General features: G+C 46.4%; 1 protein-coding gene and 1 pseudogene across 1 annotated transcript; both read left to right on the top strand.

Moving 5' to 3' along the window:
• Nucleotides 1-8,678: 8,678 nt before the first annotated feature.
• Nucleotides 8,679-9,647, top strand: LOC147684796 (UDP-glucuronosyltransferase 2A1-like). The gene has a single exon (XM_086939732.1). It carries the CDS (start codon nt 8,679-8,681, stop codon nt 9,645-9,647), a length of 969 nt encoding a protein of 322 aa, XP_086795858.1.
• Nucleotides 9,648-14,414: 4,767 nt separating this feature from the next.
• Nucleotides 14,415-16,860, top strand: LOC147684795 (UDP-glucuronosyltransferase 2A3 pseudogene; annotated as a pseudogene).
• The last annotated feature ends 5,115 nt before the right edge of the window (nt 16,861-21,975 follow it).

The following is a 21,975-nucleotide window of genomic DNA, read 5'->3' as shown; positions in this document are numbered from 1 at the left end:
GAGGGCAGCACCACCTCAACATCAGAGCAGCACCGTCTCAGTATCAGCACAGCACCTTCTCTGCATGAGTGCACGAGCTCAGCCCCTCCTCAACACCTCAACATCAGCACAGCACCACCTCCACATCAGTGCACCACCACCAATGCAGTACCAAAATTAGCAGCAGCGCAGCAGCTCCTCAGCACCAGTGCAGCACCATATCAGCACCTGCGCAGTACCACCTCATAACATCAGCACATCACCATCTCAGCATCAGTACAGCACCACCTCCGCATCAGTGCAACACCACCAGTGCAGCCCCACCTCAGCAGCAACTCAGCACCAATGCAGTACCACTTCAGCATCAGCGCACTACTTCCTCAGAATCAGCGCAGCACCACCTAAGCAATAGCACAGCACCACTTCAGCATCAGCACAGGACCACCTGAGCACTACCTCAGCACAGCACCACCTCCTCATCAGTGCACCACCACCAATGCAGTACCAAAATTAGCATCTGCGCAGCAGCACCTCAGCACCAGTGCAGCACCTTGTCAGCACCTGCGCAGTACCACTTCAACATCAGTACATCATCATCTCAGCATCAGTACGGCACCACCTCCGCATCAGTGCACCACCACCAGTGCAGCCTCGTCTCAGCAGCAAATCAGCACCAACGCAGCACCACTTCAGCATCACCTCAGCACAGCACCAACTCAGCATCACTCAGCACTGCCTGAGTACCAGCTCAGCACCACCACCTCAGCATGACTCAGCATCACTACAGTGCCACAACAGCATCTCTCTGAGCCACCATAGCATCACACAGCACCACCTCAGCATCACTCAACACCAATGCAGCCCCACCTCAGCGCAACTCAGCGCCACTTCAGCAGCAGTGTGGCACCACCTCAGCATCAGCGCAGCATCACTACAGCACAGCACCAACTCAGCATCACTCAGCACCAGTTCAGCACCACCACCTCAGCATGACTCAGCACCACCACAGCACCAGCACCACCAGAGCATCACTCAGCACCATCACAGCATCACTCAGTACCACCACAGCACCACCACAACATCACTTAGCACCACCTCAGCATCACTCAACACTATAACAGCGCCACCTCAGAATCAGCACAGCACCACCACTGAATAAGAACACCACCACCAATACAGCACCAACGCAAACCACCACAGCATCAGTGCAGCACCACCTGAGACTCAGCACCAGCGAAACACAATTTCAACATTAGTTCAGCACCACCTCAGCACTAGTGCAGCAACGCCTGAGCACCAGCACAACACCACCTGAGAACCGCCAAAGCATCATTCTGCACCACCTCACTATCTCTCAGCGCCCCCTTAGCATCACTCAGCACCACCTCTGCACAAGCAGACCACCGCCTCATCACCACCTCAGCAGCAGTGCAGAACCACCTCAGCAGCAGTGCAGCACCACCTCAGCATCAGCGCAGCCCCACCTCAGCAGAAGCACAGCACCAGCGCAGCATCAGCACAGTACCACCTCCTCATCAGTGCACCACCACCAGTGCAGTACCAACTCCGCATCAGCGCAGCACCACCTCAGTAACAGGGCAGCACCACCTCAACATCAGCCCAGCACCATCTCAGCATCAGCACAGCACCTTCTCTGCATCAGTGCACCACCACCAGCTCATCCCCACCTCAGCACCAGTGCAGCACCAGCACAAGTCAAACTCAGCAGCAAGTCATCATCAACGCAGCACCACTTCAGCACCACCTGAGTATCAGCTCAGCATCACCTCAGCACAGCGCCAACTCAGCATGACTCAGCACAACCTGAGCACCAGTGCAGTACAACCACTTCAGCATGACTCAGAACCACCGGAGCACCACCTCAGCATCACTCAACACCCCTTCAGTATCACACAGCAATACCTGGGCACCACCACAGCACCACCTCAGGATCAGCGCTTTATCACTGCACCACCACCAGTGCAAAATCAACTCAGTATCAGCGCAGCAGCACCTGAGCACCAGTGCATCACAACCTTAGCAGCAGCACCATGTCAGAACCAGCGCAGCAATATCTCAGCAGCAGTGCACCACCACCATACAGCCCCACCTCAACACCAGTGCAGCCCCACCTCAGCAGCAATTCAGTACCAACGCAACACCACCTGAGCATCAGTGCAGCACCACCACCTCAGCGTGATTCAGCATCACAGCGTCACTTAGCACCATTTCAGCATTATATGAGTATCATTCAGTATACTTTTTCCCAATCTCCACCATCCTGTTGTCCCGTCCCCGCTCCCGCACCAAAAAATAGTATAACAAACAAGCATTCGAACTGGCAGGAAGAAGTTGCCAGCGTTGCAAGGACAAAAAATTTGAGGACATTTTTTATGTTAATTTTCATTTAATAGGGTCGTTCAGTTGTACATAAGGTCTTCTTGGTTACATATAATGCTTATAACACTTTTTTACTATATCGTGCACAACAAAATAGTTTAAAGACATTGGCAAACCCAATAGTTCTGGCTAAACACTTGTAAGGTCCTACATGCGAGACCTAGACTATGCCAAAGCGTGTTTATAATGGGACAAATTTGGCTACAAGTCCCAAACTGCAAAGTGAAAAATTGGAATGGCTGAGGACTCAGGGTTGTGTATGAATTCAAAATTTGCAAACATTCGTGACAAGAATTTTCAATTCTATTAAGGACTAGGAGGCGAGGATTATGCTTTCTCATTTCTTTAATGAAATGCTCAGCAGCCAATAAAAAACAAAACTTCATTTCCCATGAACACCAGGGAATGACCATAGAGATGATGCTATAAAAGGTCCAAACTTTAGTCTTTCTTCCTCTTTCTTTGTGGAAACAGGTCAACATCGAAAAACAATCCCAAGTAAAGCAGCAACAACAGTTCCAAGCACGCTGCCGAAATCCAAAGCAACTTGTAACAGAGGAAGGAGGAATCTCGGGTCCGAGAAGCAGGAAACTCAGGAGGCTCCCGAAGAAGATCAACAAGATCATTTCTGGTCTGAACCTGAAAAAGATACAGAGCCGTAACATCCAAATAATGGAGAGAAACCAAATCAAGGGGTGGGAAAGAACAAAGAGACATAAATCTGCAAAGGTATGCAAATATTACACAGTATAGCAATGTAACAGAGTCATAACAATGGGTGGGATAATCCTTGCCTCCTAGTCCTTAATAGAATTGAAAATTCTTGTCACGAATGTTTGCAAATTCTATGTCAGGACAGGAGGCTCCGATTATGCTTGCTCAAAGCTGGTCCACCACAACAGAAGCAACACTCACAATAGGTTTATAATAAAACTTTTTGAAAACAGAGTCTGAAGAATCTGCAGCTTTCATAATATCAAATAGAGTGACACCCATGGAAAAAGCCTTAGAGGCCATTGCCCCTCTCGCAGAATGTGCCCCGAACACAGAAACATCAATGCCTGCCTCAGACATGAGCCAGCGCACCCAGCGAGCCAGAGTGGCTGGTGTAACAGGGCGAAAAAGGCTTCTGCAAGGCAATCAACAATTGACCCTGCATGTCCGTACGCAAAGAAGCGGTACTCACCTCATAATCCTTCAAACACTGGACAACACAAAGATTGGGATGATCAGGAAAAGAAGGATACGTAATGGAGGAAGTATTAGACTTAGTCCTCCTAGAGAGAGTGAACGTAACACCCTCTGGGGTGAAACTGCGACCCGCAAGGTCCAAGGCGCGGATATCAGAAACGCGCTTGCAAGACACTAGACACAGTAACATGGCCAATTTCGCAGACAATTGTTTACGAGACAGTAAAAGATTCGAAGGCCAGGCTTCCAAAAACCTCAGGACAACAGAAACATCCCATAAAGAAACATATTTAGGAGTAGGAGGTTTCGCAAGACGAATCCCTTTAAGTAGTTTAGAAAGTAAATGATGTTCACCAACAGGCTTACCATCAATGTGGACGCGTCCAGCAGAAATAGCAGAACGAAAACTATTAACAGTTTGATAGGCTAGACCTGAAGTGGCCAAAGAGGTAAAAAAATTAATAATCATACTGACATCCGCTGAAACGGGATCAACTTCCCGTTGAACACACCAATCACACCAGCGCTTCCAGGCCCCTCGATATCGCTTGTGAGTATTGGGAGACCAGGCGTTACTAATGAATTTGGCAGCGTCACCAGAAATGCCCGGGATCGACCAACGATCCCAGAGATTCGCCATGCCAGCAACTGGAGAGAGCCGGCCAGAATGAGGGGATGCGGCTCCCCAAGAGGATCCCGCAACAGATTCCACTTTAGGGGAAGAAGGAGTGGAGGCGCGCAACACATCTCCAGGAGAACTGGGAACCACGCCTGAGCCCTCCACAGAGGAGCAATCAGAATCAACTCTGACCGAAACCGTTTGGTGTAGGCCAACACCCTGGGAAGCATCAGGAATGGGGGAAACGCATAACAGAGAGTCGATGGCCACTGTTGCAGGAAAGCATCCGTGGCCAGAGCCAGGGGATCCGGTCTCCAACTGTAAAACCGGGGAAGTTGCGCGTTGAGGCTAGAGGCAAACAGATCCAAATGACACTGGCCCCACTTCCGAAGAATGGCACGGAAGACTCGAGGATGAAGCCTCCAGTCGCTGAAATCCCGAAGATGTCTGGAGTGCCAATCCGCAATCTGATTGTTACTCTGCAATAACCGTGATCTTCCGGTGGAGGCAAAAATGCCAAAAATCCTTGGCTATCTCCGCCAACACCTTGGACCGAGTCCCGCCCAGCTTGTTGACATGGCGGACTGCAGACACATTGTCCATTCGAAGAAGAATGCAACAATTCGTCTGAAGGGGAGAAAAACACCTGATCGCAAAGGAACCCGCAAGGAGTTCCAGACAATTTATGTGGAGAGACAATTCCTGGGGAGACCAACGTCCCCCCATCGAGACAGATCCGCAACGGGCTCCCCAACCCCATTGACTAGCGTCGGATTCGATCACCAGTTCCGGAGACGAACCGAACAGGGCTCGACCGTTCCAGGCCTCCATGTGGTCCAGCCACCATTGCATCTCCCCCCGCACCTCCTCCGAAAGAGGAATCTGATCTGAATAGCGGAGGCCTTTGCGGAGATGCTGAATCTTCAGGCGTTGCATCGCTCTGTAGTGCAGAGGACCCGGAAAAATCGCCTGAATGGAGGACGCTAGAAGGCCTACCACACGAGCCAATGACCTCAACGATACAGTCTGTTTGGAAATAACAGACGTTAATTCCCTCTTGATGTAGCGAAGCTTCTGATTCGGTAAGAGAAGTTGGCAAGTCACAGAGTCTATCCGAAATCCCAGAAAATCTATAGATTGAGAGGGGGTCAAAACCGACTTTGGAACATTGACCAGAGAACCTAGCGACTGTAAGAGCTCGATGGACCACTCCAAATGCTGCAGAAGCCTGAGAGGGCAATCCGCCATAAGGAGAATGTCGTCCAGATATATGATCAGTCTGACTCCCCGTGAACGTAGATGTTCCACAACTGGCCTCAGTAATTTCGTGAAACACCATGGTGCTGACGAAAGGCCAAATGGGAGAACCTGATACTCGTACCAACGCTCCAGCCATTGAAACTGGAGGAATCGACGATGAGGCTTGTAAATTGGGATTGACAGGTACGCATCCTTCAGGTCCAGACGGACCATCCAATCCCCTTCCCGGAGGAGATCCCGCAAGAGATGGATGCCTTCCATCTTGAAATGCCTGTACACTACCCCGCTGTTGAAGTCTTTCAGGTTGAGAACCAGGCGAGACCCGCCTCCCTTCTTCTCGACCAGAAAGACTGAACTGACAAAGCCCTTCGGATGGCGTTCGGTTGGAACAATCGCTCCTTTTTTGAGGAGAACCTCCATTTCCTCTGAGAGACAAGCTTGAACGGGACGGGAAAAAAGAATAGGAGGGGAAGACGGGTCTGATGCACTGGGTGATAGAACTCTATTTTGAAACCCTGTACGGTTTCTAGCACCCATGCATCTGTGGAGATCAAGCGCCAATTGTTTAGGAAAAACTGCACTCTGCCCCCCAGCATTACATCGCATGCTTGAATTAGGCTCACCTGTAGTGCCGGCATCTTGGTAATGGCCTTGTTGTCCGCCAGATCGGCCCTTTCCGTATTGGCCCTTTCCTTTTCGGGACGGGTAGAAATTGGCACGAGTGGAGTATCCTGACTCATAGTGGCCCCCACGCTGCTGCGAGGCTCCTCTCTGGGACTGCTGCTGCGACCCACGGCCGAACGATCGTCCCCGTTGTCGTCCGGCCTTGGTAAAAACCGGACGTATGGCCGGCGTAAGGAGGCTTGGGCTTTATCAATGCCGCTGAAGGCGGACACAAATTTTGTTAGTTCCTGGAATGGCTGACCAAACAAAAGGCCCTGTGCTTCTAGACCCGCCTCCGAAGTCGCCAACTCCGCCAACTTTGGATCCAATTTTAGTAGAATTGACCTACGCCGTTCCGCAGAAACTGCGCAGTTAACATTCCCCAGCTGGCAGACCGCCCTCTGCGCCCACTCTATGAGCTCATCCGGGTCCACGAGAGCCGAAGCTTCCTTCGCCTTGAAACCTAAATCCAGAATCTTGGACAGGGGACCAATTAAGTCTAGCAACTTATCCTGGACGGACCGCCAGGAACGGTCCAGACCCTTTTTTGGGTCCTTCGCATACTTCTTGAGGTAAGTGACCATCATCGGATCCACCTCAGGGGTCTCGGCCAGGTGGTCCGCAAGGTCAGGCCTAGGGCATTCAGAACGGAGCCTGGCCCAAACCGACGCCTCAAAAGGCTGACGAATATGAGCCTCCAAATAAGCGGCTACTGCCGGAGCAGGCAACCACGACGATGAGTTCGGATGAACAATGTCCTCTGGCTCAAAATTCAGAACGGTGGGACGCTCAGGCGCGTCGACAAAATGCTCCTTGCGGAGTCGCTTCTTGGGAGGAGAGTCCGTACCAGAAGAGGCTTGAGCATGGTCGGAGTCCTCCGCAAAACGAGAAACGGAAGACTTGGACGCCTCCGCACTCAAAGTCTTCGCCAGTCTTTGAAAGTCCGACTTGTGAGGATTATGTGGAGATTTCGCGGTCTTCTGTGAAGGAGGCAACCAACCCTGTTGCACTGCATACTGGTTCAGGTGGCGCTTCAGGGGATTGATAGCCCGAACAAGATCCTTGTTGACAGACAACTGCACACCGGTATCTAACTCCTCCACCAGATCATATTCAAGAGTGTCCTCCTCTTCCTCATGATAGAAGCAGTCATCGTCATCCTCATAATAATCCGCCATTGCACAGGTGTGCAGAGATTCAGAGCCCACAAGATGACTGGCACAATATGGAGTATCGAAGATACAAATAAGGGGGAGTGAACACCCCAGGCAGGCTAACTTGAGGTAAAACTCAAGAAAGAACAAGTACACGTGGAGGGAGACAAGCCTGCCACAAAATATCACTCTAGGCAGAGCCTATGCACAAGGTAACAACCAAAACACTTTCCTGTGCTCCGGCGTTGAACGGGGTCGAAAGTTCAGAGCTGTGGGCGTGAGCGCTGTCAAAGCGGTCCTTCACTCAACCAGCGTGAGGAAAAAGAGCCTCAAACCGGAAATAATGCAGTGCGCATGCGCGACACTGCCGCTACTGAACACCGGCTCGAGAGTGCTCGCGCTCCCCGTGTGAGCTGGCGACCCCTGCTCCCGCTCCACAAACAGCAACTGGGCACAAACGGCCAGGTGCAGGGAGGTGAACCCACGCTCCCAAAAAACACGTCGCCAACGGACGAAACAAACACCGGTACACACCACAGGAGGAACCGGGTCCCAGAATCATACACAAGCACCGCGCACTAAAAGCAAAGCAGCGCAAGACAAGGCAAGTGTATGAATAACAACAATAAGCAATAGTAATAACAGCAATTGAAGCAGAATAAAGTTAAAGAGACTTAACTGGCTGCGGAGCAGCAAAGAAAGAGGAAGAAAGACTAATGTTTGGACCTTTTATAGCATCATCTCTCTGGTCATTCCCTGGTGTTCATGGGAAATGTAGTTTTGTTTTTTATTGGCTGCTGAGCATTTCATTAAAGAAATGAGAAAGCATAATCGGAGCCTCCTGTCCTGACATAGAAATATATTGAATGCTATGCTGTTCACGCGCATGCACTCAAAATGAGCGCAACCCTCAAAAAGATGGCTACATGCCCTAGCCTTCTCCCTGGAAGTCGAACGTCAGCCATCTTTGTGAAGGGAAAGGACACTGAGGGGCGGGAAGATAAAGCAGCCCTGGTTTTGTAGTCCTTCCGTTCCCAGCAGGGCTGCAGCGGTAATCAGATATAGCGTGTAGTCCATTTTTCATTGCATTTGCATGTAATTGGAGACCATGTGGTTTACGCTGATTTTTTTTAATATTGTATATGTAAAAAAATAAACTAAACAGTGCGCTGACTCCAAGAAGAGCTGCACGAGCTTCCGTTTTCGAAAGTGAACTACCCCATATATTGATTTTCTGGCTGGTTATGGCTTCCTGATAAACAAATGAATAGACGTCGCACTTGGCAGCCCTTCAACACTGATGCGGGTGGAGCCGCGCGAGCTGGGCGTGTAGGTGAAATCAGTTCACAACAAAATATTTTGTCCAGTTCGTAGGACCTTGGACAGAGCGGAAGGGTCGGAGCTGGTGAAACATGGTGAAAACCTGCAACATCCGTAGCCTCTACTTTGTGGTTTCTTGTGCACGGTTACATGATCTGGTTAATGGCGCCGGGGCAGCTAAGATCCTGGTGGTCCCAGGGGAGGGCAGCCATTGGCTGAACATTAAAATTCTCATGATGGAGCTACTGGGAGGAGGGCACGAGCTCACAGTGGTGAAAGCCTCCAATGCCATCCTCATAGGAGATGAGTCTGACGATTTTGTAATAGAAACAATTCAAATGCCACCGAACACGATGACCAAGGAGGAGTTTGAAAAGTATTGCCTTGACTGGATGTTTAGAATGGCCTTCTCCAAAGACAGGTCATTGCTTTCCATTGCTTGGGAAACACTTGGCATCATTCAGCAAACCACTGAGAGCCACGCAGCGGTTATTGCAGCCATGTTTGAAAACAAGGAGCTGATGGGGCGCCTTCAGAATACGTATTTTGAACTTGTCCTGGCTGATCCGTATTTTCAAGGTGGAGTTATGCTGGCACATCACGTCGAGATTCCAGTTGTGTTTTTTGGACGGTGGGTGCAACTTGAAGACATCCACTTCGCTACTGCCCCATCGCCGCTCTCATATGAGCCAGTGCTGCTTAATTCTAGGTGGACAGATAGAATGAGTTTTGTTGAAAGGTGTAAAAACTTTTTGCTCTACAGCTTGAATGAAATTCTGAAAAAGTTCATTGTTTACCCAACGTATGATGAACTTTGTCGGCGGTATCTCAAAACAGAGAGCGGACTTTATCACCTCATTAAAAAGGCTGATATTTTCCTGATGAAGTTGGATTTTGTCTTTGAGTTCCCCAGGCCGATCATGCTCAATGCCGTCTACTTTGGAGGCTTTCAGAACCGACCTCCAAAGGCTCTTCCTGCAGAGATTCAAGAGTTCATGGACGGTTCTGGTGATGCAGGAGTGGTGGTCTTTGTTGTAAATGAAGCCAGTAAACAAGTGTAAAGGCTTAATACTTATTTATTAAGCACCACAGAGAATAACTGGTGTTCCCATCAGAAAGCAGGGAGCTAACTGACAGGGCAGAACACAGGAGAAGATGACATCAGGGAAAATGGAATGCAGGACTTAAAGAGGTACAGAGAAACATAAGTGGAGAGAATACAACATATCCTCTTCCCTTCATATGGAAAAACAAAAAAAAAACAAAGGAAAGTAAGTCTAAAAAAAAACATAATAAGTACATGCTCTTCGTTACAGAGAGAAACCTTACTTGCAAACAAAGTCACGTAAATAACCTGGAGGTCTTTTCACTCTCTGAATTCTACTGGCACAAGACTCATTGGAACTTCTGGCAGAAGGCTCATCGGTTCTCACCGGTTCTCGCTCGGCTTTTTTATACAGTGCCACCCGCCTCAAGTTCCAACTCTCACCGTTAAATAGAGTGACGAATCTTTTATGGACAGACTTGATCTTAAATGGTCCTCTGAACTTCGTCAATCCGACACCCACTCGACCCGGTTTGACTTTCACCCAATCATTCACAGCAAATTTACACGCGCCATCAGATTCACGCACAGTGTCAGGCTCACCAGGACCAGCAGGAAGGTCAGCGTTCAGATATTCTTTCATCCACGCAGCCACTAGTTTAGTTCCCGCTGAACGTCCCCTCATGACAGAAAACGGGATCAAACCGGTCACACCATTTTCAGTAGTCCTGTAGGCCCAAACCAGGTCATTAACCAAACTCCTCACATCCATTCTGGAAGAAATCGCCATTTGAATGGCACCTTTAACCATGCGGTTGGCCCTCTCCACTATGCCATTCCCCTGGGGGTTGTAAAGTGAGGTCCTTGAGTGAGCAATGCCGCACCTTCCCAAGAAATTAGCCATCTCTAGGGAGGTGAGCTGCGTCCCATTATCGGTAATGATCCTTGTGGGAAAACCTTCCTCTCTAAAGATCTCACTCAACACAGCAATAGTGCTGCTCGTAGTGATCTCCTTCATGAATTTGACTACCAACCACTTGGAAGAGACATCGACTACTACTAACCCAAACCTCATATCTTGATTCAACTGGTAGAACGGGCCAATAAAATCAAGACATATGGTGTGCCAAGGACACTCGGGATCTACTATTGAGCCACAACCAGTATGGCTACCCACTTTAAGTCTCTTCTCGCTTTCCAAGCAATCGGTACACCTCTCCACCCACTGCAAGATTTCGGAGTCCATCCCGGGCCACCAAAAATTCTCCCTGATTCTCCTCTTGGTAAGGGACTGCCCTAGATGACCCTCATGTGCCAGCTTAAATAAGGTAAATCGCACTTCTTGTGGAGGAATGAATTTGTCATCCATTAAAATCATGAACCCATCTTTGTCCAAGATAGACAATTGTTCCAGAACCTTTAAATAAGGACGAAGTGCAGGAGATAAGCAACTCTCTCTCCTTGGACCCTTCGCTATCAGGTCTTTGACTTCACACAACACCACATCTTTAGCCATAGATGTATTCCACAAACTCCTACTAATTGCCCCAGCACACATATCTACGACTTCATCCACAGCGGCAACAGAACCCTCTGAGTTGAGAGATTCTACTCCTAACTTGTCCACCCTCTCCCAGGGTAGTGGGAGTCTAGAGAGTCATCCGCCTGGCAATTCTTCCAACCGGGAATATATTCCACAGTGTACAAGTACTCTTGGATCCTGGCAGCAAGTCTAGCTAACCTGGCAGAACCCTTGCCAGCGCCGCCAGGCGAAAGTATTTTAACTAGGGGTTTGTGATCTGTCAATAACGTGAACTTGAACCCCCACAGGTACATCCTATAATACTCGCAACCCCATGCTGCGGCTAGAGCTTCACGCTCGATTATAGAGTAATTCCTCTCGGCCGTAGTAAGTGTCCTCGAGGCAAACGCTAGAGTTTTAAGACCAGATTCGTGTACTTGAGCCAGAACCGCACCAACACCCATAGCACTCGCGTCCACTGTCAAAACTGACTTGCGGTTGGTGTCGAACGGTGTCAAAATGCCTGCCTCGCAAATTTCCACCTTGATTCTTTTAAAACACTCGTCTTGTTCCACACCCCACACAAACTTGCATCCATTCCTCAACAGCACCTTGATCTTTTCAGTTTTCTCTGCAAAATCCCTTACAAACTTAGCGTAGTACTCGATGAGGCCGAGGAAAGACCTCAACTGATCTTTATCGCACGGAGGTGGTGCATTTCTAATGGAGTCCAATAAGTCTCTCTTGGGTTTTACCCCGTCAACAGACAATGTATACCCAAGATATTCAACCTCCTCCACTGCAAATTTACATTTCTCTTTCTTGAGAGTCAATCCTGCCTGTTCCATCCTCTCCAAAACGGTCTTCAAAATCACATTGTGTTCTTCAACAGTCGCTCCAAATATCAGAACATCGTCCTGAAAATACACTACATTGTTCACGCCCTTCAGTACAGCACCCATCATCCTTTGAAATACCCCGGCTGCAGAGGCGAGTCCAAAAGGCATTCGCGTAAATTGGTATATTCCCTCAGTTGTTATGAACGCTGTCAGTGCTTTTGAGTCTTGGTGTAGTTTTATTTGATGATAGGCGCTGCGAAGGTCCAACTTGGAAAAATACTTTCCACCTTTTAGTGATAGGACCAACTCATTGATGTTCGGTAAGGGGAAGTTGTCTACTACAATGTTTTGGTTTAGGGTGCGAAGGTCCACACAAAAACGAAATTTTCCATCGGATTTGGTCGTAATAACTACGGGGGAAATCCAGGGTGACGTTTCGATCTGCTCTATCACACCCTGATCTAGCATCTCTTTCAACATCTTCTTCACTTCCTCACGTGCAATGAATGGGACTTTTCTCACTTTGTGTTGCATGGGCATGGCATCATCACGCAAAACAATTTTATGCACATAACCCCTTAACTCTCCTATATGCTCGTCAAACAGACCATTCATCCCTTCAACTATCGAATCCGTGGTTATGCTATCTACCACCATCACTTGTTGTGCTGCCCTAGGGTTTATTATTATTCCAAGGTCATACTGTTGCCCCCATCCTAAAATTGCAGGACCAGATTTGGCTACATACACCTTTCCTTCGGCCGAGCGATCCTTGAATGATATTACACACACCATAAACCCAATCACATCTATACTTTCACCCTGATAACCACAGGCATTAATGTCACTAGGAGATAGCTGCACATCCTTCCAATTTGCTAAAAACATATCCTTGGGAATAATGGTCCATAAGGATCCAGGGTCAACCATCAGCTGGACCTCAATTTTATCAATAAGGAACAGGGCTTTTGGTCTGAATCTCCTTCCAGGCTCACCCTCATTCACACCATCCCCACCTAAACACAATATTTTGTTGGCACCCTCAATACTAACGATGTCTCTTACTTCATCCCTGTTTTCAACAACAGCTACTTTATCAACATTTGCACCCCTACACATCTTCGCAAAATGTCCTTTCCGCCCACATTTCCTACACATCTTGTCAATTGCAAAACATCTCCTGAAGTCCGAACTGTGAAAAGTACTCCCACACCTGCTGCACATTCTTCCTTGAAATCTATTCCTGTCATTGCCTGAGAACGTACTGTTAAATCTCCTCTGACCACTTCCTCCCTGATCCACACTTTTCTTATTCACAACAGCAACTTCATCATGATCAACACAAGAAACACCATTGCCTTGAACATTTTCTTTTGTGTTATCTTTCTTTTCCATCTCTTTCATGCATGCATTCGATTCCTCAACCACTTTTGCTATGTCAATGGCCATTTGTAGGGTAGGATTTTTTGCCGCCCACAGTTTTTCTTGCATCTTTTTGTTTCGGCACTGTACTATCAGCTGGTCTCTTATCATTTCGTCTCTTATCTCTCCAAAATTACATTTTATTGACAACTCGCGTAACCTAGCCACAAACTGGTCTACTGATTCCTCATTCCTTTGGGGTTGGGTGTAAAATTTGTGCCTCGCCATGACAATATTTACTTCTTTTGCATATTGTTTTTTCATCCGAGCTTTAGCTTCTGTGTATACATTGGTTATTGCCCTGCCATCTTGGTTCACTGCTACGGGAAGATATTTAAAGGAATGTTGACCCTCCTTGCCCAATGCACTTAACAAGAGGGCTTTCTTCCTGATTGAACTGAAGTCTTTCCCATCAAGTGCCTCGATATAATTCTCAAAAATGTCTATCCATTCATCCCACTCAATGGGTGGATCCCCAGTAGCTTGTAGGAACAATGGGGGTGCAATAATATTCAGATTTTCCATTCTTAAAGAAGCACTATTCCCTTTGACACAGAGATAGTCAAACTCGAATGAGGTGTCGACTCTTCCTCATTAACACGTGCAATATGTGCTTCCCCACTCTTTCTCTGCTTTCTCGATGTAGGGAATAGTGTTGTGGTGACTTTTCAATGTACGTTGCCTAAAGTCCAAAAAAAAAAAAAAATTCAATTTGTAAATGACACTCTCACCCTCTAATTTCTCCTGCTGGCACTCGTTTCCGTTTTAGGAGGCTCCTTCTAGTCACCCGGTATGCCGTTTGAAGTATCGGTCTTGACTTGGTGCGATGTTTAATGATCGATGTCAGTTGCTAGGATACCAAACAATCCTAAGATGGCCGCCACGTACGTTGCGTTGCGCAGTCGCGTCACTGCCGGCACGTCACCTCCTCCGTCAATGACGCTTGTTCCTTTCTTGTTCGAGTGCTTCCTCGTAGACGCGGCTCTGTTGAAGGAAAACAATGGCAGGGAAATCGAACGGTGAGTCAGCTCTTGTGTCTCTCCGCTCGAGGAGTCTGCTCGTGTGTCTCTCTGCTCGAGGGGAGTTTTAAAAGATGCAGTCTGTGTGTTTGTACCGGTGATGTCGGTTCAGACGAGGGAAACGTCAAATATCCACTGAATGGCAAAAAATACAACACAAATCGCTCCGTTTTCTTTCAAGAAGTTGCGCTCTCACTCTCCTTAATTTGTAAACGTGCACAAGGATTTCTTTTAGTCCAAAGTTTGCGAAATATAGCATTGGATAGGATTCCTTTAGCAAGGTGCACCTCTTTATAATCCCAACACGACAAAGTCACAATTAGATTTACGGTATAAATAGGCAAAAGTTCTCCCAAACTCACCAGTTGTTTTGGAAACTTTGCAGGCTTCAGTTCAAAACCGTAATATTTCTTCTTCTTCAAGGTAGCAAAGATATCTCTATTACAGTACTTTTGACATGGAATAAAAGGTTCTTCTTTGCTTCAAAACTTGTGTAGTTCTTTGAAATGGAAGAGCTTTTTTTCCTTTTTCCTTTTTCTTCAAAATCCGCGTGGTTCTTTTCACCAGTGGAGTTCTCCTCCCTCTGTGGTTGTTCAGCTCCTCCTGCTCATCGTCGCCATGTGTTGTAAATGAAGCCAGTAAACAAGTGTAAAGGCTTAATACTTATTTATTAAGCACCACAGAGAATAACTGGTGTTCCCATCAGAAAGCAGGGAGCTAACTGACAGGGCAGAACACAGGAGAAGATGACATCAGGGAAAATGGAATGCAGGACTTAAAGAGGTACAGAGAAACATAAGTGGAGAGAATACAACAGTCTTCTCATTGGGAACGTTTTTAAGAACCTTACCATGGGAGTTGGCCAATAAGATTGCCGATGGCTTGGCCAGGCTTCCAGAACGTGTGATATGGCGCTACACAGGAGATACACCGCTCACACTGGGAAACAACACCAAGATTCTGAGCTGGCTGCCCCAGAATGACCTTCTCAGTCATCCAAAAACAAAGGCCTTCATCGTCCATGGAGGAGAGAATGGCGTTTACGAGGCCATCTACCATGGAGTGCCGGTGATCGGCTTTCCAGTAGTTGGTGACCAGTATGAAAATATCTTGCGGCTTAACAGTCGGGGAGCTGCCTTTTTGTTGAAGAACCTGCCAGAATTAACAGCTGAATGTATTTACAATGCAGTAAGAACTGTTATTGATGACCCAAGCTATAGAGCCAACATGCAACGCCTGTCTGCTCTGCACAGAGATGTTCAGGTCCACCCAATGCAGACGGCCATCTTCTGGATAGAGTACACCATCCGCCACAAGGGTGCGTCCCATCTTCAGGCAGCCGGGAATGACATGCCCTTCTATCAGTACTATCTGCTTGATGTCATAGGATTGCTGGGCGCTGTTCTACTTCCTTTCCTCTGGTTAGCGTGGAAAGTGTTAAAAGCTATTGTGAAAAGAGTATGTTTGGGGAATAGGAAGAAGAAATGGGAATAGAGAGGAGTGTGACAAGAATACAAAATTATAAATAAGGCTCCAAGTTTTCCATTTTTACGGATAAATACAGACAGAAAACAAAATGTTTCCACTCTGTATTTATTTTTAAAAGCCGAGAAATACTAAAAATTAAGCTTTTTGTGAGTGACTCACCATGCTGTCTTTTGTGAATTCCAGGACAAAAGCTGAGCAGTTATACAGAATGGGTACTTAAAACACAGGTTGTGGGTTCTCTAAGTATAGGCATATGGTAACATATATTTGTAGTATAATGCTGATATTTGCCTGTGGGTGTCATGTTTTGCTAGATTTGGCTGCTTAATTTGCTGGAATTTTATATGAAAGCTTTCACCTGTACCTGAAACCCCTGACATATCACAGTTTGAACAATATATTAATAGCCATTGCTGTATAATTTGCTGCGTCTTCTTCCCACCATCCTCTGGGTGCAATTGATTATATTTATATTATGGGATTGCTTCTTGGTTTGGGCATGGTTCCACCATCTTGCACCCAATGTCACTACATCCCTGTTTTAATCAGACTGAAAGAAATCAAAATGAAGTTCGATGTGGTCATGTGTTCATCCGCCATAAGCAAAATTAATTGACAGGTTTAAGTCTGATAGCCTGTGGCAAGTGGACAGTCTACAGAAACATCCTAAACTGTTGGGGTAAGCATTCTCCTCTATGGACAGGCAGTGCAGAGAGGCTATAGATCGAATTAACATGAGCCTGGCCTCTTGTCTCACACTCGCGTGCAGGCAAGATGCATTCACATGGTATGTTGTGTAAGAAACACTGCAGTGCAGTGGAGAACGTCAGTCCGTTTCTAGTGAATTTTAGCTAATGATATTTCTCCTGGACTAAACTTCAACATGCTTCGAGAGACAATTCAGTGTAAGAGTGCTTTGAGAAAATGCACGGTTGCTAAGTTGAGCATTGTAGCAAATCTTAACTCCATTAAAAAATATATATGATTTAAATAGTATATGTATCTGTGGTCTCTATAATATCAAATATATTCCTCTGTCTATTATAGTGAGACTGTGTGTCTCACTTGTATCTATACAGTTTATGAGCTGAGGCCGTCCAACTGATATCTGTAGAATGAACTACCTTAACCCCTCACTCTTCCAAATGGCTGCCAGTCCCACGGTGCTCAATACTGCCCTCTCTGGGCTGATTTGGGGCAAATATTTTATAATTATTTTGGAATGATAATTTAAGCAGCCTTACTAGTTAAGAAAGTTTGTCAGTTATAATGATCTTTTCTCTTAGGTATGTTATGTCGGAATTTATATAACGCCAAAAGTCTCTTGGTGGTTCAATTATTTTTATTAGGCTTTTAAATTATTCAATGTAGTAATACAATACAAGAAGCTTTTTTGCACTACATACATTAAGAGAGATTCATTTAGCATATTTAATAAAAGAAAAAAAACATTTGGTATTAAGTAGTTGGATTCGTCTTGGGGAAGTCCAACTTGGAAGGGGTGAAGGAAAGAGGAATACAAGCGGAAAACATGATTAGGCCAATGAGGGAATAGAGGGGATGCTAGTTAGGGGGCCTGGAGTAAGTACTGTGAGGCCAGATCCTAGTGTTGGCTCAGATCCACCATGTGTCTTGTTATTCCTTATCAGGAGAGGACACAAGAGAGTAGACTGATGTGAGAAGATAGAGGGGTACTCTGCTATATGCTCTTTGAATTATGTTAGCATGGTGTCCCAGACGGCTGCTATGAGACATTTTCTTATTCTTCGGGGTTCCTCAAAATGTTACGCAGCACTTTCTGCTTCACCTCAACGGAGTAAAGCTCGACACCACTAAAGAAAGGACTGGGGCTGTCGTGAGCGCCAACGCATAGTTAGTATGCGCTTGGCAAAAAGAAGGGATAAATCAGCAAAGCGTATCCGCATCTTAAAATCTTTCCTCCTTAGAAAAATACACATCGCTGTAGATTTCCATGAGTTGAGTCTTGTTAGCTCTGTAAATGTAGCTAATAGGATGTGTACCGAATTCCAGAAACAGGCAATAACTGGGCACGCCCAAAGCATATGCCCAAGGTCAGCAGACAGCGCTCGGCATCTACGGCAGGCTCTTTTAGCTGATGAGAACATACAGTTTGTTTGAGAAGATGTGAGATAAGCCCTATGAAGAATCATGAGCTGAATGTTCTTAAATCGCACGTTTCTTGAGATAGTATGAGAGGGATTCAGGGCTAGTGTCCATTCTGTGTCATGTAGTGGGCGCACTAAATCCTCCTCCCATTCCTGACGAAGTTGGCCCTGAGAGATCCCATTGTGATCCCTAAGTGCTCTGTTAAACCACATGATTAGTTGTCGACCTGTTCCCAAGGTGTATAGCGCGTGCATCACTGCGTTCGTTGGTGGTTCTGTGATCATCACACCCCACAGCGTCCTGAGGGCTGCTAATAACTGCTCATGTAGTAGAAGCTGAGTTGGAGGAATGCTATATTCCTGACATATCTGATCAAATGTAAGCAAGTGGGCATTCTGAACCAAATCCCCTACTACGTCAATGGAATGCTCGTACCAGGTTGTTAACTGATCAGTATTAAAGTGCCCCTGGGGTCCTGGTAGGTCTTGTAATGGCATGACTGGAGACTATAGGACTGTGTGCTTTGCGAGCTATCGAAACATGTAGGGTCCATGAACCGTGCAGCTTAATAGTAGGATGAAGAATTTGTTGTATCACATGAGGGGGCACTTACGTCATGGTGCAAAATACATTGTCATTAAGAAATAGGGGAACTACCAGTGGCTGTTGATAATTTTCCTGGGCAGCAGGGTGGGCCACACACACATACACTTATCTGCATGCACACTCCGTTCACACACTTACACCCACGATTCACAAGCACATACGCATGCACAGGGGCTGCAGAGGTGATATCGGGTCACAGGAGGGAAGCCCCTCAGTGGTTCCTGGAGGATTGGGAAAGGGGCTGCTGCCTCCTTTCATTGTCTGACCTGGTCATGGATCAGCCAATGTGCGGAGGACCTTTCCTTGTCATTCACAGAATCGGATGGTGTCAGTGAGACTTACTGACCACACCCCAGTCTGACACTTCAGGGTTTAAAACTGAAGGGACTCCTACTCATGTTGGGGATGACATTGCAGCACTTTGCCGGGCGGAGGAGGTCATACCCACAGGTCTGTAAAATCTTCAGCCAAGCAAAGTTCGGCTCAGGCAGCCTGGCGCCTAAGCATTTAGCACATGCACAGTACGTTGCTGCTGACCCAAACATGAAGAGTGTCTGGCAGGCTGACCTTTGATCAGCCTGACAGACACTAAATGCTTGAAAAAGGTGATGGGGTGGGGCCCCCTGCCCTTAACGAGAGGCCCCTCCTGGAAACTACTGATTGAGGAGATAAGGGGAGGGTTTTATGCTCTTTTCTAAAGTGAAGGTGAGTGGGGTTTGCTTTAAGTTCCTGTGGGAGGGTGTTACAAAGTTTCCACATTGTAAGTCCCTCATTCGATATTAATGGGGATCCACGCTGCACTTGCGGGTCATTATTATCATTTATGTCAGTTAGTGGTTACCCAAGGTAACATGAATACTCTTTTTAGATTACCCCTGCAATATCCCTTTCTACCCCACTCTTGGATATCACAAAGGTAGTGGGGAGCCGGAAAGACGACACTAGAATCCCTGTTTACTTTCGCTAGATTCCTTATCTTCCCCATAGGAGTACACTAAATGTGGAGATGATAAAGGTGGGGTCAGAGTCTAGCCCTTTAATGTCATTGTTGCTACCTGTACTTTGGTGAATAGACATTATTGATTAATATTATTTTCAATAGACCCGATAGCAAGAGTTACCAGGCCAGTTTGAAAGATGTGTCTGTGAAAACACCTCAAACCTGTCACCATTCCCTGAAGCTTTTAGCTGTCCTGAAAAGCTGAATACTCCTATGAAAACTGCAGAGTTGAATGGGGAATTACCAGTTTAATTGGACTCTGTCATTTCCCATTTCAAAGTGAAACCTCAGGGATCCTTTCAGAATACTGCTAACTTCAGACCCCAGGGAATGGGTATCCTGGTAATTTTATCTTTAGGGATGCAGCTTTGCCTGATGCTGGTCCAGGCCTCTCATAATAAGTCCTCGGTTGGTATTGTTGCTTCGACCTTAAATTAATTTTAAATTTGTCAAAGAGATAATTTTTTGAATGTAATTTTCAATATAGAACATTCCGATGTTTGGCAGTAAGTAGACATGCATACCATATGGATATTTTAATTGAATAATGAATATTTTAATTGCACTTTCACTACAGTTATCTTCATGCCGAAGTTCCTGTGATGGTGCTTCACATTACCCAGGTGCAGACACGCTTCCTTTCTTTTTCGGGGATTGGCGGTATCTAGATTCTGGATGACCTAAGAATCCCGAATGGGGTGTACTCTGTTGTCCAGGTGTTAACCTACATTGGACCTTTGTGCCAAAACCACCTGAGAATCATGCATATGCCTCCACATTTTACTCTAGAAGCCACTAACATCTAAAACAGTATGTTAAACCTGTCAGTCTTAGATGGTCTACCCCCAATCTTTTTGCTTCTTGCCTCCACGTTTTGCTGAATCTTTTTGTTGACCTCTGAGCACTGCTAATCACTGCTAAAGTGCATGTGCTGCTTTCCTAAACATGTGTGTAATTATTTATATCTATTTGACCTATTTAATGTAGATTTTCCTAGTTATTATGACGGAAAGTCTTAATTTTATTAAAGACACGGAGGCGAGTATTATGCTAACTTATCTTGCTTTATTTTCAACAGCAGCCAAGATAAGTGAAAACTAAACTTCCCAGGGTTCCAAGCAACAGGCTGGCCAATGGGAAAGAAGAAAAAACTACATAACTGACCAATGATATGTAGCCACAGTAATAAAGGTCACCACTGACTGCGCAGCTTCCTCTTTTCGCTGGCGAGCAGCTCAGATAATGTCAGAGAGCAAAGGAACAATTGCAAACATCAGAGAAAATATCAAAGTCCAAGTACAAACTCCTTGAAGCCGAAGTAACCAAGGGGAAAGTTCAACTGGGATCGTAGTCGAAGGATACGGTCTGACAGGAAAGTAGGTCCGAGGAGGTGAGGCTCGAAGGTGGTAGAGAGCTGTCTTTTTACGATGATGCCGGTGGCAGTGCTGTATTCGCTAAAGGGAGGGAGAACACAAAAGATTAGCCGTGTTGTGGCGGGATAATACTCGCCTCCGTGTCTTTAATAAAATTAAGACTTTCCGTCATAATAACTAGGAAAGTCTACATTTTATGGCAAGACCGGAGGCTCCTATTATGCTTGTTTAAAGCATGTCAATTACAACAGAAACTGCAGTATTAATCGGCTTGCAATAAAACATTCGAAACACAGTGTCATTTGACCAGTCTGCTGATCTCAGAATGTCCTCTAGGTGGGAGCCAGCCCAAAAGGCCTTGGAGGCCATGGCTCCTCTGGAGGAATGAGCTCCGAAAACGGAGACATCGATGCCCGCAAGGGACATAACCCAACAAACCCAACGGGCAAGGGTAGGGGAGGACACAGGAAGGTGGGATTTACGAAAGGAAATCAGGAGTTGGGAATGAGAAGGCGTTCTGAGATCAGAAGTCCGTTGTTCATAGACTTTTAAACATTGACCAACGCATAATTTTGGATGAGCAGGAAAGTATGGATAAAGCACAGAATCCAAATGGGTTTTAGTCCGTCTGTGAATCTGAAAGACAACACCTGTGGGAGAAAATTGGCGAGAAGAAAAATCCAGGGCTCTAACATCAGAGACTCGTTTGATGGAAACTAAGCATAACAACATCGTACGTTTAGCAGACAACATTTTGAGAGACCAAGCAGAATTGTCAGGCCTATCTAAAAACAATTTGAGAACAACAAAAACATCCGATAAAGAAGAATACTTAGCCAACGGAGTTTTAGCAGATTGATAGTGCGATAAGACTTTCCAGCACTGGCTTCCGAAGCCAAGAAATTGACAACAAAGTTTAAAGGGGCTGAAAAGGGATCGATATTCCTT

The sequence above is a fragment of the Lissotriton vulgaris genome, chromosome 10, assembly GCF_964263255.1.
Source record: "Lissotriton vulgaris chromosome 10, aLisVul1.2, whole genome shotgun sequence".
NCBI classification, from domain to species: Eukaryota; Metazoa; Chordata; class Amphibia; order Caudata; family Salamandridae; genus Lissotriton; species Lissotriton vulgaris.
The sequence above is the reverse complement of the archived record's forward strand: the minus strand, read 5'-3'. Positions and strand labels throughout refer to the sequence as shown.